The 26,112-nt window shown below is 57.0% G+C and overlaps 1 protein-coding gene across 3 annotated transcripts in view; it reads left to right on the forward strand.

Moving 5' to 3' along the window:
* The window catches only part of Caln1 (calneuron 1), a 276,336-nt gene that overhangs the window by 23,905 nt on the left and 226,319 nt on the right, over window positions 1-26,112 (forward strand). For all 3 annotated transcript variants that reach the window (XM_071605244.1, XM_071605245.1, XM_027948661.2), the window contains exon 2: window positions 9,874-9,998. In XM_071605244.1, coding sequence (XP_071461345.1) covers window positions 9,874-9,998 — 125 coding nt within the window. The remainder of the gene's footprint in view (window positions 1-9,873; window positions 9,999-26,112) is intronic.

A 26,112-nucleotide genomic window follows, 5' to 3' on the forward strand; every position in this document is an offset into this window, starting at 1 on the left:
AACCTGTGTTTTCTACCTGAATGCTCAGAGAAGCTTTCCTTATCTTTGAACCTCAGAAGCATCCCCGGTCTGTCCTGTTCTGCCTGTGTGCTCACCACGCTCACGGGGAGGCTCCTCCTGCTGTGGGTAGAGGCTCTGGGTGGAGTAAGGCCACATGGTGTGACTCTGCAGTCATCTGCCACTCGCCCCCACACTCGGCAGGCGCCCTCGGCTTGCTGGCACCTCAGGGAGGGACCCCGCTAATTGCAAGTCCAGGTTCCCTGGCCGTCACCTCTGGCTGATGGCTGAAGAGAGGCGGCAGCCGGGAGGGGAAGGTGGGCAGCCCCTCTGCAGCTCGGCCCTCCTGCCTGCCCCCAGGCCCCCGCGCCCGCCCTGTTCCAGCTCACCCTGAGCAGCCGCCTTTGAGGACCACCCTCTCCCTGGGCCCTCAGACCCACAGCGGGAGGGTCTGGTCGTTGCTGACCTCTGTCCCTGTTCTGCATTTGGCTCTCAGCACTGCAGCAACTTGCCGGGTGGCTCAGTGTTTAAACCTTCCATGAAACCACCTGACGTGGGCCCTGTTTCCTGACTGGACTCGGAGAACGAAACGTGGTTTGGAAAATGGAGAAGGGGAGCTGGGCCCAGGGAAGTGCCTGGGGGGGGGTGCTCTGCAGCTGGAGCCGCGGGCATAGTGCCCTGGGGTGAGGAGTGTGGTCTGGAGCTCACAGGCAGCAGGGAGGGCGGAGGCTGGGGCCTCGATGCCCCCGTTGAGGCCGGAGTGTGTGTGTCCCGGGATCCACGTTGAGTTCCCGCCCTGGCGCTGGGGAATTGGGTACTGGGGAGTTGTGGCGTGGGCAGGTTTGTGGGTGTCTCCGGGGTTCGTGTGCTGGGTCCTCAGTGGGTGAGTGGGGGGCCCTGGAGCTCAAGAGCTGGGCCTCATGGAGGTACCGGGTTGGTGGGCATAGCCATCAGCAGGGTCCCTGCAGAACTCCTGGGACGGCTTCCCGGGAGAGCCGCTCCTTCCTGTCTCGCGACGTGACCAGTCTCCCCTCTCACATCCTCCACTGTGATGCCCCCTGCCATGTGGTGACAGCCAGGAGACCCCACAGAGCTGGGAGGTGTGGTTGCCATGCCCCTGACCCTCCAGAACTGCGGCACCTGCGCAGTGTGCATGTCCCCCCCAGTGACCCACCTCTCCGTGGATCATCGTGCACCAGGCGCAGAATTGCCGGTGAGCGGCAGAACAGGTGGGGGGAGGGCGGGAATGCAGAGCCAGCTCCTCACTGTGCCCATGAGAACGTCAAGTTGAGCCCAGGTCCGTGTGACAATGGTGCATAGTAAGGCCAGGATGAGATTGAGACCCCAGATCTCCACTGAAGAGCAGAGTTGTTGAAGGGCTGATGGAGGGGATTTAAGGGGGTCCAGAGTTGGATGATCGCATCCTGGAGTTGACTCCCAGGGAATGTCACTGCCACCGAAGCTGCCCTGGAGTGACACAGTCTGATGGCCGAAGCCCTGGTCACACAGTCTGATGGGGATAGTCCCGTCTTGACGGTGGCCATATCTGAGACTCCCTCAGCCAGAATCACCTGCTAGGAAGCTCCTGACTCCACCTGCAAACCTGTGAGATGCTGTAAGTTCAGGGATGATCATCCCACAGCAAGAAGTGGCTCACCCAGTCACTTGCAAGAGTGACTTGGTAAAATCCAGGAAGGGTGGAAGTCCTACACTTGACAGCCCATGGGGCGTTTCATGTGGGTGCCCATCCAGAGGGTCCTGTGAGCGGACAAGGAGGCCCGTCTGGTGACTCATTGCAGCGTGGCTTTGTGTCAGTTGAGTGATTGTCTTTGTCCATACCTTATGCTACGACAAAATACCCAAGGCTAGGTACTTCATAAAGAAAAGAAGTTTAGTTAGCCTGTCATTTTGGAGGCTGGAGGACCGAGTTCAGAGGCTTGGCCCGGGTGGTGTCATGACACGGTGGGTGATGTCATATGGCAGGGCCACATCCAAGACTGCTCCGTGGGGAGTGGAAGGGCCAGACTCATATATAACAGCTCATCTCAGGAACTTGTCGCCTGGAAGAACTAACCCACGAGGAGGCCAGCATTAGCCCCTTGAGGAGAGCAGTGTTGGCCAGGAGGGCAGGTGACCACACCTGCTGTGGCCCGACTGTCCCTTAGCAGTACACTGGGGACCAAGCTTTGGCACATGAGCCTCTGGGGCACAAGCCCCACCCTGGCCCCGGAGGCATGATGAGCAGGTGGTAGCTTTTTATCCCCGGAGACCTGAGCCACTGAGCGCATGTCACTTAGGTGTCCTTGTGTGGATCTGGGTGGGTCCCCAGCAGTACGGAGCCAGGCCTGCGGGCTGCAGGAGCAGCTAGGGGTGGCGTCCTCTCCTGAGGTCACAGACAGACCCACAGGGCCGAGCGGTCCTGCAGGGCCACGTCCAAGGGCGGACAGCTGGGAGGGCATGGTGGGGAGGGCACAGAGCTCCAGTGTCACCTGGGATTCCCTCAGATCAGCAGTGAAGCCGGTCAGGCGCAGGCGGAGGCTGCGGGGGCAGGAGTGGGTGGTCGCTGCTGGAATTTTAGTTCTGAAGCCTTTCTCTCCATCAGGCCAGCTTCGTCCTGCCATCCTGCCGCTGCTTCTGGACTCCGGTCTCCCAGGCCCCGCCTTTCCCAGGCGAGCTTGCCTGTCTGTCTGTTGTCTGTCCGTCTTCTCTGCCTCTGTTCTCTCTCCCTCCCTTCTTTCCTTCTTTCTTCTGTGGTGCTGGGGACCGAGCCCAGGTCCATGTGCCCAGGTCCGCGTGCCAGGCAGGTGCTGTGCCACTGAGCTGCACCCCAGGCCTTCCTGTCTCTGTCTTGAAGTCTTCTCTGCGCACACTGATGTTGTTTTGTTTGTTCTGATGAGTTATATGTGACACTGATTGAATCGTGACACATCATGCATAGATGGAGTTTAACTTCTTGTTCTTCTGCTGTACATGATGTGGAATCCCACGGGTCCTGTAGATGCACACGTACCTGGTGTAATGATGTCCAGTTCACTCTGCTGTCCTTCCTCCCCCAGCCCTCTCCCCTCCCTTCCCTTCCCTCTACCTAATGTAACGTAACTCTGTGCTTCCCCAGCACTCCCGCCCCCCGTGCCCCCTGCCCATTGTGAATTAGTACCCACACATCAGGTAAAACATTCAGCCTTTGGTTTTTCGGGATTGGCTTATTTCACTTAGCATGATATTCTGTTTACTGGCAAATGCCATCATTTCATTCTTCTTTAAGGCTGGGTAGTATTCCGCTGTGAATATATAGTACATTTTCTTTATCCATTCATCTGTTGTGAATTGAGCTGCTATAAACATTGATGTGGCCGCATCACTCTAGTGTATTGATTTTCAGTCCTTGGGTATAAACTGAGGAGTGGGATAGCTGGGTCAAATCGGTTCTATTCCAAGTTTTCTGAGGAATCTCCATACTGCTTTCCAGAGTGGCTGCACCAATTTACAGCCCCACCAGCAGTGTATGAATGAGCCTTTTCCCCACATCCTCGCCAACACTTATTGTTGCTTGTATTCTTGACGATTGCCATTCTTGGGAATGCGATGGGGCCGAGCCTATATCTGAAGCACTGATTGACTCTGATGTTCATCTAAGCATGTGCATTCTGCTCCCACAGACACCCTGTTTCTGCACTTATTTTTCAGGGTATGAAACAGAACCTTTGTAGACGTGACCTCTCTCTCATGGTGCTTCCGTTGGCAGTGTGCTGTGGCTCTGGGTTTTGAAACCGAGTCCTGATTGACGTGGAGCTTCTCACAGACCCAGGTCATGGTTTCTGCTCAGTCCCTCTTGTCTGACTTGAGGCCTGTCCAGCCTGGTGCTTGCCAGTTGGCAGGCCCCTGCAGGGTTTAACAAGGGACGAAGCTGTTTTGTAAGTGCTGAGCCAAGTGCCCAGCGTCTAGCAGGCTTCCACCGAGGGCCTCTTGGCTGGAGGACGAGGGATCTTCTTGTCCCATAACTTGGCTCTTGGACTCCAAGGGGAAGACATAGATTCTGGGTTATCTGAGGACTGCTCAGCTCTCCCTGAATTAGAAGCCATGTCTGTGCACCAGTGGTCCCCAAGGCCATCCCTTCTCGGCCCGTCCCCTGGACACCTGTGCCTGCCACTTGCGGGCCTCAGGGGCCTTGTCTCCCACTTTCGTTCCCGTCCACCCCTGTGCTGGTCCCTCCAGCAGCCCAGGAGGGAAGTGTGCTTCCTGGAGGTGGGAGGGATGGTGAGGTGCGACCTTGGCCCTCCGGCAGAGCTGGGAGGACGACTGGCTGGTGTCCTGGCTGTGGTCCCCGAGTCCCTGAGCGGAGGAGAATTGGGTCTTTTCCTCTGGCTGCCACTTGTGTCTGACCTCAGGGCTGAGCACTGTGGTTGGTGACTTAGTGCTGATGGTCCTGGCGGAGTGGAAGCTCCTCCCAGACGCTGGCGCTGTGGTTTAGCTGAGGGTCCCCGGAGCTCACGTGTGAGCAGTGCAAGGAGGTCCAGAGGAGAAATGACTGGTCTCAGGCTTGACCTGGTCGGTGAGTTCACCCCTGCCGGGGTCATCTGAGGGGTACCTGGGGGCAGTGGGGTGTGGCTGGAGGAGGTGGGAAGGGGGGCGAGGCTGGGGGTAGGTATTGTATCTGGAGAGCCGAGTCTCTCTCTGCTTCCTGATCACCATGTGAGTCCTGCCACCCTCTCCCGCCATGATGTCCAGCCTCACCTCCAGCCGGCCCCCTGTGGACTGAGACCTCTGAAACCACGAGCGCCCAGATAAACTTCTCCTCCCCATCCAGTTGTGCTGGTCGGGTCCTGGAGTCCCAGCAGCCAACAGGCTGACTGAGACAGTGCTCCTGGGGACGTCACGGGGACTTGGCGGGGGCCCTGCCATGGTTCGCTGGCTCTTTGGCTTTTGGAGTAGGAGATTGACTTTGGCCCTGTGTGCCTGGTAATTGGGGGCAGGGGTCGCTGTGTGTCTGCCGGATGCCCGCAGCCTCCAGGCACTGCACTGGGCTCAAGAGGCACCCGAGGGCTTTATGCTCCTTTGAAAAGTCCACCTAACCTGTGCGAAAACTCCACGGTCTTTGAAGAAGCCTCAGAGGAAGTGTGAATGCACTTCTTGGTGTCTTCCTTCCTCGCTGGGCCAGGGTTTTTTTTTTTTTTTTTGAGCTCTCGGTCCTCTGCAGACCAATATGTTGGCAAAATGCAGTGAGAAAGAGTCACTGGGAAAGATAAAATTAAAAACAGAAATATGTCAAAATCAGGTCCACCGACGACGAGTGAGAAGCTGGGTGGTGCTTTGGGCAGCTGCAGGGCACCCAGGGCTCCCCACGTCTCCTTCACTCATCTCAGTAAGGGGCACGGCTGGGCTGGTCCCTGGACCACACTTGGAGTAGCACTGCTCTAGGGGCCTTGCAGAGCAGACTGTCCAGAACAGAATAACAGTATCCCTTCAGCCACTTGGCGCTGGCCCCATGGGGAAGTTTGCGGGCGGCTGTTGGTGTGGTCCTCCCAAGGAGCATCGCGCTTGCCTCTCAGTGTGTGTGAGGGGTGCCGCGAGGGGCTGGCGGGTGGTGACGGAGCCAGTGCTGTCTGCTGTCTGCCTCAGCGGGCTGAAGTTGCAGGATGGCCGATGGCCAGTTTCCGTCTGGGTCCGAAGGCCTGAGACTCAGGACAGTAGGGTCTAGCCCAAGTCCATGCCAAAGGGCAAGACACCAACGGGCTCCTTTGCTCAGCATGTTCACCCTATTCAAGCCCCTGTGGCCTGGAAGGAGTCTACCACACTGGGGGCCTCTGCCTGCCAATTCAGACATCAGTGCTACCCAGAAGCACCTGCTCGGACAAACCCAGGGTGATACTCGTCCAGACACCTGGGTACCCCGTGGGCCAATCGAATTGCCAGAACACACCACCCAAGAGGGTGCCGTTGGGAGTCGGTGTGAGTGCCCTCCCAAGGCAGGTGTCTGTCCCCCCCTACGGTGAGACTGCCTCTTGTTTGACCCTCTCAACCCCTTTCCTGTACATGACCGGGGAGTCGGCCTCCTCTTGGGCTGGTGCTGTCCATTCCCAGAGCCGCCTCCCATTCATATGGCCCGTGCTGGGTGACATCACTCAGCCCTGGAACCCGTGCTCAGGCCTGGTCCCTGAGCCTGCTGCGCCCAGCGGGTCTCCCTGCGGCTCACCCTCTGCTGGGCCCAGTGGACCCTCCATCGTCAGGACTTAGTGTCTTTGTTTGCAACCTAAAACATCCGCGGCTTCCTTCTGTCCCCCGTCCTGCTCTGTCTGACCCTCAGCAGTCACTTACTTGAAGAGGCTGAGCCTGGTGCCCTCAGGAGCATTCCACGCTCTATCTTATCTGTATTTTTTGTTGCTATTCAGCATGTATCGAACCCCAGTCTTACAGAGGAAGAGACGGAGGCTCATGCTAACAGGGTGGAGCTAGGACTCAGACCAGGCACTGTGTTGACCAGCAGGCAAGGTGCCCGCCGTGTCCGTGTCTGGTGAGGGCTGTTGGCTGCTTCCAAGATGGTGGCTCACCGCTTCGACCTCGAATGGCAGAAGGGGCAGGGCTGGAGGGCCCAGCTGGTGCCCTTGACCCTCTTACAGGGGTTCTGTTCCCATTCCTGACGGCTCTGTCCCTGTGATGCACTTCCTGTTAACACTGTCACACTGGCCTTAGGTTCTGGCAGGTGAACTGGCCGGAGGCACGTTACAGTCAAGCCTTGGCACTGCCCACTATTCAGGAGGGTCCCGCATGTGGCAGATGGGCACCTATCAGCATTTCCCAAGGAGCATAGTGGCTCTGGGAATATTGTTATTTTTATTCATGGCCTTCTATGTAAGGATCCATCTTTAAGAGTTTGGTTCAGGACTTGGTTGGTTCTTTTTCAAGGGCTTGTGGTTTTCTTTCTTAGCTGAGGAGGAGTCTTCCAGCTTGGGTTTCCCAAGGCTCTTGGGGTGAGGTGCGTCCTTGACTGTGGCTGCAGTCTGTGGCTGGAGTGGGGATGTTCTTCCTTTTCTAGAGAAGGACTTTATCTACACGGGTGGTTTGGTTGCGCTGCCCGCTGGCCCGAGCACTTGGGGTGCAGAGACTGCTCGCGCTGAGTGTGTACCTGATTCAGGAGCAGGTGGGGCAGTTGGTTGTGGGGATCCAGTTGTGACCAGTTTCCTCAGCAAAGCGCTGGACCTTTCTTCTGAGGCTGACGAGGGGTGTGGGTAGGGTGTGTGCTCTTGAGAAAAATTTGATGACTTTGGCTTTGAAGATGGGTCTGGTGGATTTGAGGCTTCAGATGTGTGGGTAACAGGTGTTTCCAGGAGGTCACCGTGCGGAGGAAGGGGCGATCTGTGCAGGATGGAGGGACACTGTGATCCATGTGGGATGGAGGGACAATGTCATCAGTGCGGGATGGAGGGAAACTATGATCCATGCGGGATGGAGGGATACTGTGATCCATGTGGAATAGAGGGACACCATAATCTGTGCGGGATAGGGGGACACCATGATCCGTGCAGGATGCAGGGACACTGTGATCCGTGCGGGATGGAGGGACACTGTGATCCGTGCGGGATGGAGGGACATAGTGATTCGTGAGGGATGGAGGGGCATCATGATCCGTGTGGGACAGAGGGACACCGTGATCTGTGCCGGATGGAGGGACACTGTGATCCGTGCCGGATGGGGGGACACCATGATCCGTGTGGGATGGAGGGACACTGTGATTCATGTGGAATAGAGGGACACCATGATCCATGTGGGATGGAGGGACATTGTGATCCGAGCGGGATGGAGGGACATTGTGGGCTCCCTCACAGACCTGAGGGTCTCAGCCTAGAAGTAGAATGGGAGATCAGAGCAGGCATCTGCCCGGGGTCAGGAAGAGATGGACAGTGGTCAGGATAACAGCTGGCAGGTAACTGGTGAGGGTCAGGGATGAGGGTGGAGTTAAAGCCACTGGGGAGGCATTAGCCAAGTAGCCTTCACCCCTGGCCACGGACATCAACCCCTGCTCAAGCGACCGTCCTCACACCCCCAGGAAATAGGGATTGGCCTCCTTGCTGCACAGCCCTAGTTCACGCACCCAGGTCTCCCTTCAGTCCTGTTTGGCCTGAGAGTCAGCTTGGAGAGAAGAGCCGCAGGTGAAGCATCTTCCAGAGAAGAGATTCTTGCCTTGGTGCACGGGCAAGGATAGGTTTGGGGCTGCAGAGCTGCCCAGCACCGCTGCAAAGCCACTCATCCTTTGTGACCAGCATCTTGCATCATGGCTGGCCTGTGGACAGCCAGGGGAAGGCCCAGAGACTGACAGGTGGCTCCTGCCTCAGCCCTGGGCCTTTTACTTTAGCGAACCTGGCGCCCGTATGACAGTTGTCCTTGTGAGCAACAGTGTCTTTGATGGAAGTGGAGACATCAGGAAGTGCAACCTGTTTGTAGGAAGAAGCTGAATTTGTCTTTAGACACCTTGAGTTTGGTGCGAGGGCTGGACACCTGGGTGGCGTGGGGTGCTCAGCTGAGGCCGCGGGTCGCAGTGATGGTCGGGACACTGGTTCTGGAACTCGTCCTCCCGGGAGCTGGCTCTGTGCTCTTGGTCCAGCCCTTCTGTTTAGGGCTCTCACGGGGGATCCTTCGGGGACCAGCTCTGAGCCCTAGCAGGGCTGGAGGGAGTGAGGAGAAGTGGGGTCCTGGGCACAGGGAGGAGGTGACGGGAGCCCGGTCCTCCATCAGCCAGCAGCAGCACGTCCTGAGGAGGAAGGTGGCTCTCATCTGGATTTTTCTAAGGAGTGTGGATTGAGGGACAGCAAGGTCTGTGTGCCCTGGAGGTCACCTTCAGAGATGGGCATTTTGTCTCTCTTTCCCTGTGCGTTTACACCTAGTCACGTTGATACCTAGTCACTCGGGAGGGTCCAGAGGCTTGTGGCTCCCTGCTTCAGTGCCAGAAGGGCCAGTGCAGGTGACCACCTCAGTGGGGCCACCTCAGGAGCCAGCAGGGAGCCGAGCCTCTGCTTGAGCCAGGGTGTGGCTGGGGGAGCTCAGCCCTGGGTGCCCCAGCTCGGGTGCCCCAGCTGGCCTCGAGCTCTGCTGCAGAGCTGCTCCCGGCCCTTCCCTGCAGGCCCTGCTCAGGGGTCTCACACTCCTCTGGGGGCCTCTTCTGGGCGGGAGGCCTCAGGCCTGCCTGGCCCTCTGGAGCTTTCAGGTCCCAGTGGTGGCCTTGGGCACAGGAGCTGTGTCTGGAAGGCCTGAGAGTGGCCGGAGGGTGCCTGGCCTCCTGTGGGTGTGGCAAGCTCACAGGGTGTGGCCCCACTTCCCCCCACAGCGGCAGGGGTGATTGGCCCTTCAGAGTGTGCGCAGGAGCTGCCCAGGGGCCTCTCGGCCAGGCTGCGGGCAGCGTCCGAGGTGCAGACCGTGGCCCCTATTTCCTCCCTGTGGGGAGTGCGGTGTGATGGACACCTGTCTTCCCAGGGAAACTGGCTCCCGGACCCCCACAGGACCACAGCCCGGGGTCCAGCCGTGCTTCCTCAGGAGCAGTGGACACGGCCTCTGAGGCAAGGGCAGGAGCTTCCTTAGTGTCTTGGGCGCCTGTGGGGGGACGGCAGGTGGACGATGGGGTGAGGTTTGGAAAGACCCTGCGGCCCACCTTCGCAAGCCCTGGGGAAGGTGAGGGAAGACCTCAGAGGAGGGAACCAGAGAACCCAGGCTCCCTGCGATGCTCAGGCCTGGGGACCCTGTGACACTCTGGCTGTCCCTCTAAGGGTGTCGTTGTTATTTTAGTGACAACGCTGGACATCTGGGGGTTGGGGGGTTCTCCAGGGAAGGACAGGAGGACCGAGTGAGTGACCCTGTGCCTCTCTTCTCCCCGTCTCTGGCGAGCAGGGAGAAGATGCCGTTCCACCACGTGACGGCCGGCCTGCTGTACAAGGGCAATTACCTCAACCGGTCCCTCTCGGCGGGCAGCGACAGCGAGCAGCTGGCCAACATCTCTGTGGAGGAGCTTGACGGTAAGAGCCAGCCCTGCTGGGCGCTTGGGCAGCCCAGGGAGGCCCACGGCCACCTGGAGGCCATAGTGGGAGGGCTTTGGGCCCTGGCCATAGTGGCCAAGGCCGGCCATGGTGCAGTGGAGGAGCTCAGGCCAGCTTTCGCCTGAATGACCCCTGTGTGGGGGACGTTGGAGCCTGGACACCTGTGGGGAAGGCTCTGGTTTCCCTGCTCCTGCTGGGGACGGGTGCCGTCCAGCCTGCTTCTTCATCACTGCGGAATCGCCTCACACGGGCATCATCACCGTGGACTCCAGCCGCAGGGGAGGCTGAGCCCTGTCCATGGCCGTCTGTTGACGTGGGGTCACCTCGGGTTGCCCGGCCTTGGTTGGCCCAAGGATGTGCAGATCCAGGACACAAGCAGAGAGCAGGGCCCTGCCCTCCTCCCGAGCGGGTCCTCCCGGTGACCCCAGAGCTGGCTGGAGTGGTGCTTGGATGGCGTCGGACTCCCTCTGGGCAGTTATGGCAAAACGCCAGAGGCTGGTGGCTTGTGGACAACAGGAGTCATTGTCCACGGTTCTGGGCGCTGGACGCTCAAGATCAAGAGATCTGATGTCTGACAAGGGCTCTTCCTGGTCCACAGGGGGCTGTGTTTTTTTTTTTTTTTGTCTTTTTTTTAGTTTTTTTTTTTTTTTAAATTTTTTATTGTTGGCTGTTCAAAACATTGCATAGTTCTTGATATATCATATTTCACAATTTGATTCAAGTGGGTTATGAGCTCCCATTTTTACCCCATATACAGATTGCAGAATCACATCAGTTACACATCCATTGATTTACATATTGCCATACTAGTGTCTGTTGTATTCTGCTGCCTTTCCTATCCTCTACTATCCCCCCTCCCCTCCCCTCCCCTCCCCTCTTCTCTCTCTGCCCCCTCTACTGACATTCGTTTGTCCCCCTTGTATTATTTTTCCCCTTCCCCTCACTTCCTCTTGTATGTACTTTTGTATAACTCTGAGGGTCTCCTTCCATTTCCATGCATTTTCCCTTCTCTCTCCCTTTCCCTCCCACCTCTCATCCCTGTTTAATGTTAATCTTCTTCTCATGCTCTTCGACCCTACTCTGTTCTTAGTTACTCTCCTTATATCAAAGAAGACATTTGGCATTTGTTTTTTAGGGATTGGCTAGCTTCACTTAGCATAATCTGCTCTAATGCCATCCATTTCCCTGTAAATTCTATGATTTTGTCATTTTTTAATGCAGAGTAATACTCCATTGTGTATAAATGCCACATTTTTTTAATCCATTCATCCATTGAAGGGCATCTAGGTTGGTTCCACAGTCTAGCTATTGTGAATTGTGCTGCTATGAACATCGATGTAGCAGTGTCCCTGTAGCATGCTCTATTTAGGTCTTTAGGGAATAGACCGAGAAGGGGAATAGCTGGGTCAAATGGTGGCTCCATTCCCAGCTTTCCAAGAAATCTCCATACTGCTTTCCAAATTGGCTGCACCAATTTGCAGTCCCACCAGCAATGTACAAGTGTACCCTTTTCCCCACATCCTCGCCAGCACTTGTTGTTGTTTGACTTCATAATGGCTGCCAATCTAACTGGAGTGAGATGGTATCTTAGGGTGGTTTTGATTTGCATTTCTCTGACTGCTAGAGATGGTGAGCATTTTTTCATGTACTTGTTGATTGATTGTATGTCCTCCTCTGAGAAGTGTCTGTTCAGGTCCTTGGCCCATTTATTGATTGGGTTGTTTGTTCTCTTATTGTCTAATTTTTTGAGTTCTTTGTATACTCTGGATATTAGGGCTCTATCTGAAGTGTGAGGAGTAAAGATTTGTTCCCAGGATGTAGGCTCTCTATTTACCTCTCTTATTGTATCTTTTGCTGAGAAAAAACTTTTTAGTTTGAGTAAGTCCCATTTGTTGATTCTAGTTATTAACTTTTGTGCTATGGGTGTCCTATTGAGGAATTTGGAGCCCGACCCCACAGTATGTAGATCGTAGCCAACTTTTTCTTCTATCAGACGGCGTGTCTCTGATTTGATATCAAGCTCCTTGATCCATTTTGAATTAACTTTTGTGCATGGCGAGAGAAAGGGATTCAGTTTCATTTTGTTGCATATGGATTTCCAGTTTTCCCAGCACCATTTGTTGAAGATGCTATCCTTCCTCCATTGCATGCTTTTAGACCCTTTATCAAATATAAGATAGTTGTAGTTTTGTGGATTGGTTTCTGTGTCCTCTGGGGGCTGTGTTTTGACTGGTGGAAGGACAGGGAGCTCTTGGGCCTTGTCTGTAAGGGCTCCGCCCTCTGCCGCGGAGGCTCTGCCCTCTCCCGCAGGGACTCTGCCCTTGGGACTCCACCTTCCTGATCAACCTCTGGAGGCCCCTAGTGTTATCACACCAGTGACTGGGTTTCCCATGGGAATGGGGATGTAGACCCTCGCAGTGTTGGCAGGTGGGAGGTGAGAGGCCTCCCCACCCTTGGGAGTCAGTGCTGAGAATGGACATCAGGGCCGCGTGGCTCTGGGGGATTTTTATGTGTTTTGATTCGAGTAGATCCTGCTGGTCACTTGCTAGCAGGAGGACCCGACCCTTCCCTGCAGGATCTGCTGAGCAGCCCTGGCCGTGAGAACCGGGCAGAGCCGCCTGTACCCTGGGTGGCTCTTGAAGAGGTCGAGATGATTGCGTTTGGTGATGGCCCACATCTGTCCACGTGCGGCCTCCCCCCTCCCAACTCTGCTCTGAGTGCTCGGGAGCTGATTTCTCAGACTTCTCGGAGCAGAACTTTCTCAGCGTAAAGCCAGGCTCTGCTGGGGTGACAGGCCACACTGGGGCTGGACTTTGGCCTTCTCCACGGGTGTGGACTCCCGGCAGAGTGCCCCCAGGTCCTGGGGTGGGCAGAGCATGCAGGTTTGCCTTTTCCACGGGGCAGGGACAGTTGGTGCCACCTTTTCATCAGGTGCACAGTGGGGCCTGGGGGTCTAACAGCCCTGCAGGTTCAGCCGGGGTCCCTGATCGAAGGAGGCCTGTGCTCTGTGGCTTGAGGCCAGCGGTGAAGCCACTGTGCTTGTCCTTCTGGAGGGCGGCCCAGCTCGCAGCCTGGAGCAGGGCGTCTGTTTTCTGTGGGAGACTGTCCCCTCACTGTTTATCATGTTGCAAGGTGGACACTGAGTCACGGCTCCTCCTGCCTTTTTTACAAGCATCTTGGGCTCTGGGCAGGACAGTGAGATCGAGTTCAGAGCAGGCAGGGTCCGACTCCAGCTGGCCCAGGCGGTCAGACGGCCATCTGTGATGGGAACTAGGGAAGCCAGTTTCCAAGGTTACAGTCCAGCTGCCTCAAGGTCTCCTGCATTCTGGCCACCCGTGCATCCTCAGAGGACAGGTGGTGTGGCTCAGAGCTGAGGAGCTGGACGCCAGCGGACCTGGCAGTGGTCTTCTGGCCTGCTCCCCGGGCACTGATGTCATTGACACCGTGCTGTGCTCATACACCGGCCACCTCCCATGCTGCGGCAGCTATAGCCTCCTGCTTGAAGATGGCCCAGGGTCGGCTTCCCACCTGGTTCCTCATCAGGGATGGGTGCAGGGACAGAGGTCCCGTGGATGAGTGCTGACCCTAGATACAGGCGTGGAAATAGCACCATCACACAGGGCATCTCTTGCTGCAATTCACTCCTGCCAATTTCTGTTTCTTCTCTTTAAACAAAGCTCAGGGGAGAATCATGCAAAGCTGAGCAAAATTGGTCAGAGTAGAGTTGGAAATCATCCATCCAAACAAACCCCCCAAGGACGGACGGATGGAGACATTCCTTCGTTCACTCCTATTTATCAGTCCATTTTCTGTAACTATGATGAAATACTCGAGCTGAGGACTTTATAAAGAAAAGAGGTTTATTTAGCTGTTGGTCCTGGTGGTTCCCAGAACGTAGTGCTGGGCACAGTTCATTCCCAGGGAGGCCCTCGTGGAGAGTGGTGTCACAGAGGCAGAGCGTGGGAGGAGGAGAGATCATGATGAGACGGAATGGGATCAGGTGGGAAAGGCACCGTGCCTGCTGTTTTGTAAGTCTGCTCTTAAGAACTAACCATGGTCCCTGGAGAGTGACGTCAGTGCCTTCCAAGGGCGGTGGCCTCAGTGACCTAATCACTAGGCTCTGCCTCCTACAGGTCCCATGCCGGACCCCAGCCTCCCTCTCAGGATGGCTGGGGAGAACCACAAGGTGGGTCACATTCAGTCATTACAGGGACATCAAGGAAGTGGGCTCCTCATGCCTGTGCCCAGGGGCCCACCGTCCATCCTGGGAGTCTGCATGGTGCAAGGCCACAGTGGCTTCTGTGCGTCTGGAAGTGTAGCGCGTGGGATTCTGTACGATGTGTTTTAAAGACTGACTGGTGTTGTGAACGCGCCTGTCTGGAGTCCGTCTCTCTGGGGCGGTGACCCTTGGGCGGTGACCCTTGTGTGCCACGTGCCTGCTCTGCTCTGGTGGACGCCTGGGCGGGCCCCAGTGTGACGCGGGTCTCAGGCAGCCCCCTTGGCCCCTTCCTGCTGTTTCGCCGAGGCCCTGTGTGACAGTCTCTGATCCCTTTGCCACACTGAGGACAACCTGGGCCTGTGAAAACCTCCTCTTGTCACAGATCACATGTGCGTGTGTTGTACGTGACAAGTGGCTCAGCCCCCAAGCGGCCCAGGTTGGCACCTTCACCCTGCGGGAGAAGAGGCCCCTGGGCCGTCAGCCACCTGAGTGGTGGCCCCACAGGTGCGGGCCCCACAGGGTGGCCTTTACCCCTCGCGTCCTCCCAGACCTGGGGAGAAGCTCTCCTTTGGGCCCTGGGCTGCGGGGGTTGGCGTGCAGTGGCATCTCACCATCTGGAGATGTCCACCTCATGCCTGGCCGCTGGGCAGAGGTGGGTCTCGAGGGCCCTGGGCTCCTGTGCCAGGGATCCTCAGCTCCTTTGTTCTCCCTATGCCCTTCTCTCCTGTTCCCAGGCCAGAATCTGGTCTTCGTCTCCTCCTGGGATGGCCAGGATGGGACAGCCCACTGTGGTGCCATTGGCCTCGGCCTTTTTCCCCGTGTGCTGCTCAGATGGCTTGAATTGGGCAGTGGGTTGCCCTGCGGACAGTCTCTGTGATGAGCTGGCTGGCAGTTCCTGGTGGGCAAACAGTGGCAGAGTCACGGTCCCCTGTCTGGGCTCTGTGATTCCCGGGGGGTGGACATGGTATCTTCTCCGGTTTCTCTGGAGTGGCCCGTGGAACGCGCCCTCGCCTCTGACGTGGGGGCCTGTCTCAGGCCAGCGTTTCCAAGCGGCTCCTGCCCACAGGGTGGGGAGCTTTAGCTTGAGTTGGGAGTGGCCTTTCCATCCTAGGGCCCCGTCCCTCCGTGGTCCTCCCCGCGCCTGTTCCTGGGCTCTGCTCAGAATTGACCCCCGTCTTCCCGAGCCCTGGTGTGGTCAGCCCTCCTGGCGTCCATGCCAGCCACTGGCCCCTCAGGCCCCACCCTGTCGTCCACATTCGCTGTGGACTCTCTTCCTCAGCCTGCTCCTGCCTGCTGTCGCGTCGTCCCCAGGGGCATCGCGTGCAAATGGCCTCCCATCCTCCCTCCTGGGTTGGGGCTGGTGTGCGTCCCTGTGTGATGTACTGCAGCTCGGGGACACCAGGGGCTGCTGTGGACGGGCTTTCCTGGCTGTCTGCAGTGGCCTCTCCTCTGCAGCCACTCAGGGAAGTTCCCTGACCGGCCCTTCCTTTCCCCAACTCCCGTGTGCGACCTTGAAGGTGCCTGCCCACCCGACCTCTCCTCTGCTCCAACGCCGCCGTGTCCCTCGGAGCTGGTCCTGGGTAAGCGAGGCCCACATCACTCGAGGGCTGGTGCCTAGGACCCTCCTCTCTCTATCCGTACCTGGGAAATACGCCCCTCACTCCGCAGTCATGGGCCTACAAGGTCTGTTACAGACCCTATGTGGACATTATATGTGTTGTCCCACTGTCCTTCTCCCCTGTTCCCAGGCCCAAATCCATTGTCCATCACCTTGAGACAGTCTGGTTCTCGTATCTCCCAGCCAGAGTGGGACAGCATGTGGTGTCTGTGCGTACCTGTGACCACCTGTTCCTCAATCTAGATTTTTCAGCCCTTGCCTTCTCCTTCTCCTGTCCTCTCAGAACATGCACACACGTGCACACACACATACACATGCACACACATGCACGCACACACATGTGCACACACATGTGCACACATACGTTCACACACATGTGTGCGCACATATGCATGCACACACACACACTGCACAGTGCCCCCCAGAGCTGGCAGCCCCGTCGCAGGTACTACTGTTATTAGCCCTTGTCCACCAAGGTGGGACCTGGAGAGGTCCAGCGACCTTGGCCAAGGTCACCAGCAGCTTCTGGATCTGGGACTCGACGTTTGCCCTGGTTTCTGAGCCCAGGGCTTTCTGCTCTGGTGATCTGGCTCCTCCTTGTGCTGGACAGGCCCTTGCACCTGTCCCGCCCCTGTCATGCTGCCACTGTGACACATGGGTGAGAACCGCTGACAGAGCCAGCTCTCAGGGGTGGGCAGACATTCTCAAAGCTCCGCTGGCCTGACCTGTTCCTCCTGGAGCCCAGGTGCCTGCAGGGGAGGAAGGGCAAGTCTGGAGGGCTAGCCTGGGGGCCAGCTGGGGTTTAGCCTGGGGGCCAGACTAAGGGGCCAGCTGGGGGTGAGCCTGGGGGGGCCAGCCTGGGGGTGAGCCTGGGGGCCAGCTAGGGGTCAGCCTGGGGGTCCAACACCAGGAGGTCAGCCCACGGTGGTACTCTGGGGGGCCAACCTGGCCCCAACCTGGGGACCAGCCTGGGGGGGCCAATCCTGGAGGGCAAACCTGGAGGGGCAGTCTGAGGGGCCATCCTGGGGGGTTGCTCCTGCTGGCCAGTGCCAGGGGTCCTCCCACCTTCCCTGTCCGTCTGGGCCTCCAGCGTTTTCTGTTTCTCTCCACCTTTGCAGGTTGGAGAGGGACCCCAGAGGCTTGCCCACTTGCCCCTCTGGGGACACTTCCTCTGGTGGCTCCTCAACAGAGGGTTTCAGGGAGGCAGGCAGAACGTTCTTCACCAGGAGAGAAGCTCACAGCTCTGGAGGAGAGCAATGCTCCAGTTCTCGCTTCCAGAGGAGGCAGTGACCTCCCCCGGGAGCCTCTGCATTGCCACAGAGCCCAGAGCTGGGCATTGGCCTCTCTGTCTGGGAGTCCTCCTGCTGTGGCCTGCCCTCTGGCCTTGGAGAGGCATGGGAGGGATCTCCCCGTGGTGTCTGCCTTCCAGGGCCCCTGGTCCCAGGGCCCCTGCACCCAGGGCCGCTGCTCCCAGGGCCCGTGCTCCCAGGGCCACTGCCGAGACTCTGGGGCTTCCCTACGTCCGGTTCTGAGCATGTGTTTTGGGAGCTGTGTCCAGGAATGGAACCTGCGTGTCGTCCCTCCCAGCCCACTTTGTTCCTTTGTGATTGATATTCTGCCTGCATCCAAAGTGGCGGAGACACCTGTGATCAAAGAAAAGAAGAGAGATGTCAGGGTGGAAACAGAAATCCTCACACCAGGAAGACGGGGGTGACTCTCCTACACTGATATGGCCACTGAATGAGCAGTGAATTGAGCTCCGAGCTTCCCCTTAGTTGAGGCGAAAAGGTAAATAGGGATTACCTGATTCTAAAGATAGCCTTAAAGGGTCCTAGGAAGAATGATTTTCTCAGAGGTGTTTACCCTTTGACCCATAATCAAAATGCCTCCTATGTAAGTATTTTATATTGTTACTTGAAATATACCGTTAGCATTCACCCTATCTTACTCTCAAATTTCTGAGGACTTTTTAGAAAGATATTTCTTCCTAAAAGTGGCTTGATAGAGGTGAATCTCAACGAGAGAAAAAATGTTCATATCAGAACATCTGGATGCAGACAGATGAGAGTAGTTTATAGAGATCCTTGTTGTCACATGATTCTAAGTATCTCCTATTTTTTTTTTTTCGGTTCTTATTTCCAAGAACCTGCATCAGATAGCAGGCAGAGATGATATCTTGGTGTGTTAGTCAGTTTTCTGTTACTGCAATGAAATAGCCGAGATAATCAACTTTAAAAGAAAAAAGGTCTGTTTTGGCTCATGGTTGCAGAGGTCTACCTCTGGCCCTGGCTTTGGGCTTGCAGTGAGACAGCACATCATGGCGGGACTGTGTAGTGCAGTGAGCAGCTCACCTCCTGGTGCCTGAGAAGCTCCAGGGAGAGGGGAAGAGGCTGATATCCCACAAGCCCCTCTGAGTGCTGTCCGCAGGACCTGCAGCTTTCTGCTGGCCCACCTCTTTCCTCTCTCGGCCGCCTTCCCATAGCGCCAAGCTGAGAACCCAGGCTTCCCCACCTGGACTGTGTGAGCACTCCAACCGCAGCACTTGGTACAAGCACCCCAGGTCCAACCGCAGCATCTGGTACGAGCACTCAGGTCCAACCGCAGCACTTGGTATGAGCACCCCAGGTCCAACTGCAGCATCTGGTACGAGCACTCAGGCACCTGAGACGAGGCTTGGCCTGGACATGAGGCATCAGAGAGCAGGAGGTACCCGCTGTTGTCACAGAATGACCTTGACATTGTTCCTGGGAAACAAAGTGCTTCCTGCCCGGGCTGCAGGTGATGAGGCCCTGGTGCCTCTCCAGTGGACGGAACGGGTCCACCTGGAGTGGCCAGTGGGCATTAGCCGTCTGGATGCTGCGGAGGCTTTGCCAGAACCCATCATAGCAGTGTTGGCTCTGCTGGTGCTGAGCTGATGCTCCTGCAGGTGATGGGCAGCAGCTGGCCCAGCGAGTTCCTGGGATGACTCAAGGGTGCAATATCAGCAAAGTGTTCTTGCAGGCTGGCCGCTGGTCCTGCCCCATCACACTGCTGTCCAGGGTCCCCGGACACTACTGCTGCAGCTCATTTGAAAGCAAGGCAGAGAGTAGGATCCTAAAGGACACTACTAGAGGACAGCCCTTCTCTGTCAGGATGCCACGTCTCCTTCTGTGCTTCCCAAGCAGGAAGAGTCCCAGGTTTGCACCGGGACCTGCCGGACGCTGTGGCTGCTGAAGCAATCGCTCTAAAGCTTGCTGGTCGGCGGCAGCTGGCATCTCCCCCCCGGGAAGGTTCTGTGGAGCAGGCTCTCAGAGGTCTCCGCCAGGCCGTGCTGTAGGCCTGAGCCAGTGGGTTCCACACCCAGTCGGCCGGCGCCCTCAGTCCCCTCACCAGGGCCTCTCCACAGGCTGCTTGAGTGGCTTCCTGGCGTGGGACTTGACTTACCCTTAGGAAAGACAGTGCTTGAGTACCATGTCTCAGATGTCACGCATTGTCACCTCTGCATGTCTCTTCATTAGAAGTAAGTCACTGAGCACAGCCCACACTGGGAATGAGTGTCTTTGAAAGACAGAAGCGTCAAAGAATCAGTGGGCCTGTGTTAAAGCCACCAGAGACCATGCAAACTAGCTTGGCGATGACTTCAAGCCCTCGAGTTAAGGCTGATGGCATAGAAAACCCTAAAATTGCACGTGGCCTTCCTTTATTCAGTGAAGACCAGTTGTCAAGCCTGAAGTCAAAGCCTGTGTGATCTTAAGGACGGAGTGACCCTGGATCCCTCACCTGGGTTCTTGGCAGTTGCAGGTGGCTGGCGTTCCCTCCGGTAACCTCTCCTCCTTGGCAAATCCGTGTCTAGCGTGGTGGCTGCTTCCGGTTTCCTCGAGAGCGTGGTGCTCCTGTCAGTCGGGGCCAAGCACAACCCTGCCGATCACCGCTTGATCACCGCTTCCTCCCCGTCCTCCCCCGAGCTTGGGGAAGACGGCCGTGCTCAGGCGATGGTGGGGACCCGTGGACCTTGGAACAGAGAGAAGCCAGATTCCCTCTGTAAGGAAATCATAAAGGAGACACGGAGGAAGTGCAGAGGCGGGAAAGTGGCTCCTTGTCCCAGCGGCCACCTTATTTATACCAGCAGGTCCCATCCGGGCGTTAGTACCATAATCACATTATCGCTCAGAGTGTCAGTCGGTGGCTTGTTCTGCAGTCACATTCCACCGTCACAGTGTGCAACGTCAGGAGCTTGGTGCAGCTCGCAAGAGGGCCCACTGTCTGAAGTCACTGTCAGGTGGGCAGCCCCAGGGGCTGGTGAGACGCTGTAGTCATCTAGTAAGCAAGTCCCTCTGTTCCCAGGAGTGATGTGCCTCAGGTCAAAGTCGAAGCTGACACGACGCGAACACAGAGCTGCCTCGCGAGGACCGCTGCACAGCAGCCAGGCGTCCTGTGTCTGCACCGAAATGTCCCACACCACGCATGCCACAGTCACAAAGTTTATCAGAGACCCCAGTCCCAACCACAGAGCCCCTACACCCTCTGCTAGCCTCCCTGTCACTCGAGCTGACCGGAGGCCATGGCATGGCAGCTGTGTGACTCCCCACCTCTGAGCCTGGTTTCCAGTGGCTCACAGGTCACGCTTCCTTCAGGGACATCCTGTGTGTGCACTGGAGGGGAAGGAGTGTGGCTTAGGGTCTAGGAGGGAGCTTAGGGTCTAGGATTTTGAAGCTTCACCAATTGCCTTTACACACACTCGCACGCACACATGCACACACATGCACACACACGCACACACGCATATACATGCACATGCACACACGTGCATGCACAGTTTTGAATTCGACCACTGACTATGAGAGGAAACAGCCTGGCACAGCCGAGGGAAGGCCAGGCAGTGTGGTCCCCAGAGGAATCCAGAGGACATGGCTCGGGGCATGGTCCATCTTGTCCCCAGGCTCAGGGCAGTTGAGAGGTGAACACCAGGCCCTCTGGTGTGAGGCTGTCTGCTCCTGGTGAGTCACCCCTAACGATGCCGCTGGGAAGGGCGTGGGCAGCAGAGCCGCTGACGTGCGTGGCACCCGGCGCCAGGTGACCTCCTTCAGGGCTCGGGAGTGTTGGCTTCCTCACCTCTGCCACGTGGGCAGGGGACCGACTCCTAGAGCAGCAGAGTGCGTTCCAGCTGTGACGTTGGTGCGTACTGGCACCCCACACGGGAATGGTCACTGTGATCATCGTGACTGTTAATTACATCGTCCTCAGGACAGGACACCTGGCAGGAATTATCCCTCCCACGTTGGGGTGGGTAGCTCTTTAGAGGACACAAGGGAACCCTGGCCAGCATCCCTTCGGGGCAGGCCCCTGCAGGGTGTCAGGGCCCTGAGTGGAGAGCTTACCAGCACGTTCAGGGTCTCAGCTCCAGGCCTGCGCGGACACCTCCCTTCCCCGCCCCTGTGCGGACACCTCCCAGCCCGGCCCTGCTCGGACATCTCCCTGCCCCTCTCCTGCGTGGCTTGGGAGGTAAGAGTGTAAATTGCCAAGGAAAGCAGAGGGAAAGAGGCCAGTGCCTCTGGCCCCCAACCTGGGTGTCCTGAGAGTGACAGCCAGGATCCCGGGACCTGCCCCCGCGTGCAATGTGCCTTCAAACCTCTTCCTATCCTGGCTCCCCGAGGTGGAGGGTGGCGGTGATGGGAAGGCCGAGGCCATCGAGCTGAGCAGAGCTGGCCTCCCTTGTGAGGGACGGTGTCCAGACTCAATACCAGGATGGGCACTTCCACCCCGGCTCAGGGCAGGTTTCCGGTGATGGAGGAGCCCTGTCCCATTGGGAGCATGCTTCTCCCTGCTCCGTGGTGCTCCTCCCAGCTCCTGCTCCTCCCCTCGCACTTCCCCTTTCCTCCCCTGGGTAGAACCCAGACCACGTTCACTTAGCGGTTCCCCCAAACTCTGCACATCAGCAGCCAGATCGAAGGCTCGTTCGTCACTGCTAAGCTTTGTGGTGACAGAAGAGTGACCATGAACTGCCCAGGACCCAGGGCAGCACTCTCCTGGGCAGCGCTGCCATTTGCCTGCTCAGGTTTGAAGGAGGCTCTTGGGTGGGCACCAGGCTGTGCACTTGCTGCTGTCACTCTGCTCAGCCATGCAATGACAATTCAACTTTTCTGAGCTTAGGAGCACCACAGGCAGGGTCCAGGGTAGAATTCTTGGTCTGATGGCCCTGTGCCCTGTGTCTTTTGTAGATCATAAGAGCTCGGCTCTCTGCCCTCTGGTGCTCGGGTCGGGGAGGCAGGGAAGGGATCCCGGAACCCAGCCTGGGAATTCCGTAATGCTTCACTTCTATGGTACCCCTTAGACGGTCTGTGTGATCTCTTAGCAATGCCTTTGGGGGTGAAAAAACAAGAGGCCAAGAATAGCCAGAGTGACCCTTAGCCAGAAGAGTGAAGCAGGAGGCCTCGTAGCACCAGGCCCTGAACCACACCATAGAGCTGTAGTGACAAACAGCATGGCATTGGCACCAAAGAGACCCAAGCCCAGCCGAACAGAACAGAATCCAGAGACAGACCCACATGAATTCAGTCATCTCATACCAGCGGTGCCATCAAGGTACAGTGGAGAAAAGGTGGCCTCTTCAACAAACGGTGCTGGAAAACTGGAAACCCATGAATTAGACCCGAGTCTCTCACTCTGCACAAAACTCCACTCAAGGTGGATCAAGGACCCACGCCTTAGACCAGAGATGCTGCACCTGCTAGAAGAAAAAGTAGGCCCAGCTGTCCACCCTGTTGGCTAAGGAACCAACTTCCTCAACAAGACGCCTGAAGCACAAGAAGTAAAATCAAGAATCAGTAATGGATGGGATCAAACTAACAAGCTTCTTCACAGCACAGGAAGCGATCCAGACCACGAAGAGAGCCTACAGAATGGGAGAGAGTCTGTGCCCCCTGCACCTCAGATGGCTTCAGTGGGCTGGGGTTTGAGTTCCTCTCTGCAAAGCCGAGTGCTGGGTCATATGTCGTAGTGAGATCTGGAGGTGAGAAGGGACGGTCACTTTACTAATTGATAACAGCCCTTTCCGCCCAGTGTCCATCTGCTGAGATCCTGCGCTGCCCCTTTTACTTCTGTGGAAGCTTCTGCAACCCCCCCAGGTAGGGAAGCCTCACTCTGTCCTCTGACTCGGTCACGCTTCTCCTGCGTTGGATCATTAACCGCACACAGGCCCTTCTCCCTCCTGCGTATCTTGATTCTCCCACATGGTCCCGTCCTGGAAGGCAGAACCCACTTCCTTCTGAATCCTTTGTAGTGTTTGCGACAGAACCTTCACTGTAGGGGCTGAGTGAATATTCGTGGAGTTGACGAGCTTTGATTTGAAAGAATTGAAACTAAATTCTTAGAATTCTGCGATACTTAGAATTTGGAAACTCTTGACCCCATTACTGGTTAGAACCCAGCGAAGATTTATGAAGTCCTACTCTGTGCTGGGCCCTGGAAAGGTAGCCATGAAATGTCAAGGTCCCTGTCACTAGAATCAGAGGTTTCGTCATGGTAGCAGCTTCCTTTCTGAGCTGGCGTACAGGGTGGCTTGTCTCTCCTGCCCTCTCTGTCTGTGGTCTTCAGCGAGGAGGTTTAACCCTCAGAACGGCCTTCTTAATCCACCGAGGTGGGGGTTCAGGATACGCTCTTGAGTGGCTCCGGATAAGAACGTGGTGTCTGGACAGCAGCAGACACTCATGGTGACCTTGAGCCAGCAAATGAAGGTTGAAGAGGAGGAAGGGAGGTGTGTAACACGTCTGGAAATATTCCCATTCAAACGTACTGGACAGCAATGGCGTCTGGTCCTTAGGTGGGTGAAGACCCACTTCGCTGGTGTCCTGGCTCTCCCTGGTGCATCTGCCCCAAAGCTCCTGTTAGTCACTTTAGGAGTGTCCAGAGGTGAGTCGATGGGGTCCCCAGGGGTGACCTTGTCAGTGGATTAATCCACATGATGGATTGATGATGGGTCACTGCTGGCAGCTACAGGGAGCTGTGGGTGTGGCTGGAGGAAGTCAGTCCCTGGGGATGTGGCTGTCTCTGGCCCCTTTCCCCTCTCCTCTGCTTCCCAGCTGGGCATCTTTCCCCGCCACACCCTTCCACCATGGTCTGCACAAGGCCTGGCTTATTGTGGACTCAAATGGAGAGTCCAGTAAACCTGTCCTTTTCTAGGTTGTTCTTGTCACAGAAGTGAAACACTGACCAACACAGACAGGAAGAGGTCTTTCCCATGGTCCAGTGTGCTGCCCAAACTCGGGATCCTGAGGGCTACAGGCTCAGAGGGTCACTCAGCACAGCCACGGGAGGTGCAGGGAGTGGGAATGGGGTTGTAAGGGAAAGAGACCTGGCCACTGTGATGGGTTGGACGTCAGTTTGGGATAGTGGAGAGGCCTTGGGCCCAGAGTGATGCCCGGAGCTGCACGCCTAAGCCTGGTCAGGATGGCGTACGCCCCGACCGTGTGGACCTGATCACCGTGGCCTGGACGTTCAGGACCATGTGCTTCCTCTTTTCCACCAGCCTGGCTGGGTCACAGCCTCTGCCGTTTGGAGAAAACACACACCTGCTGTGGGGAGGAGGGAGTGGGGGTGCCGCTGGTTGTCACCTTGAGTGTTACACAGGTGGCTACTGTGACTGTCTACGCTGGGAAAGGCCATTAGACGTTAGCTGCCTCATGGTCTTTGTAAGCAGTGCTCATAGCCTTTGTCCAAGGGACAGGGCCACGCCCTTGCTTACAGTAATACCTGGCTGTGTTAATTACACCACGTGGTCACGTTAGTGATGAGAACATGTGGAGAGCACTGAGGCCTTACGTACATGGCAGAAGCTGTGGGCCTGGCCACCATTTGGGTTGGGATGACCCCTTCCCCTTGTGAACATCAGCTGGTTTTTTGATGCTGTGGAAGTGTGGGGGTGACCACAGGCGAAGGCAGGTCCTGTGGGTCTGGGGCTTGGCCCTCATGAGGACACCGCCCTACTGGCCTGCTTGTCATCCATCTTCCAGGTGGGACAAGTGAGGGTGTGTAAGCGTGGGCAGGGGGTGGCCAGAGTGAAAGGGGAGATGGTGGTAACTTGGCTTTCGAGGGTCGTGAGGCTGAGTCCGGGAGGCAGGGCAGCGTCAGACGGCAAAAGGATGATGTCCCGGGCCCAGACTTAACGGGACCTGGAGAGCTTTTCCACACATCCAGAAATGTGCCGGCCCAGTGACGTGGGGGCTCCAGGCTTTCAGGCCGAGGTGATGAGGGCCTCTGTAGGTCCATGTTGATGAGGGCCTCTGTAGGTCCATGTTGATGAAGGCCTCTGTAGGTCCAGTTGATGAGGGTCCCTGTAGGTCCATGTCGATGAGGGCCTATAGGTCCATGTTGATGAGGGCCTCTGTAGTCCTTCCCAGTTCACGGCACATGTGGGGCTCGTCCCACAGCACCTGAAGTGTTTCCTCCGCAGCCTGTTGGTGCTGGTGCTGAATCAGCACCGCGGAGCCATTTCTTTATTGCAGATTCTTTTAAAAATGCACTTGGAGAGCTGGGTATTTAAAGAAATTCCACAGGGTGTGGGCACACGTGGCTTTTCCTGCCTTTTAAGCTCTTATCCATGGTGCTCCGTGGAGCTGGCCTTACTGGGTGTCGGGAATGAGCCATAGCCTTCGGGGCTGTCACTTCTCCTCCCTGGGGCCCTCGCTGGGCAGCTGTGAGGTCCAGGACTTGGGGTAGTGAACATGAAGTCAGGGCTGGTCTCTGTCCTCAAGAAGTGGGGAGACAAGACAAGTGGACCGGTGTCACAGCCACCCGACCCCTGGCTTCCTGGGTGCTGGCCACAGGAGGCAGCTCCGTGGCTGCTGGAGGCCTCTGGGCTGAGCTGATCTCAGCTGGGCTCTCAGGGAAGTCTGCTGTCTGCTTCAGTGTGGATATGAGGTGTCCCCAAGCTCATCAGTGCAGCAGTTCTCAGAGGTGAAAGAAGGGAGCCGTGACCTGTCATCCATCTTGGTGTGAATGCACTGGTGGTCACTGCGGGCAGGAGGGGACTGGCTGGAGGGGTGGCCCCGAGGGCTTCCTGGAGGGGGGGACATCGCCCCTGCTGCCCCTCCCACCCCACCCGCTCCCTGGTGGCTTTGTCCTGAGCTGCTTTCCTCCTCCACACCATGCCCCAGGACCTGCGGCCTCACCCTGGGCTGAGCATGGAGCTGGCCGTCTGTGCAGGAGACCTCTGAGGCCTTGGGCGCCGTCTACACTTTCCCTCCCCCACATCCTTCTTGGGTGTTTGGGTCACAGCGATG

This window comes from Marmota flaviventris, chromosome 19, assembly GCF_047511675.1.
Source record: "Marmota flaviventris isolate mMarFla1 chromosome 19, mMarFla1.hap1, whole genome shotgun sequence".
Lineage (NCBI taxonomy): Eukaryota > Metazoa > Chordata > Mammalia > Rodentia > Sciuridae > Marmota > Marmota flaviventris.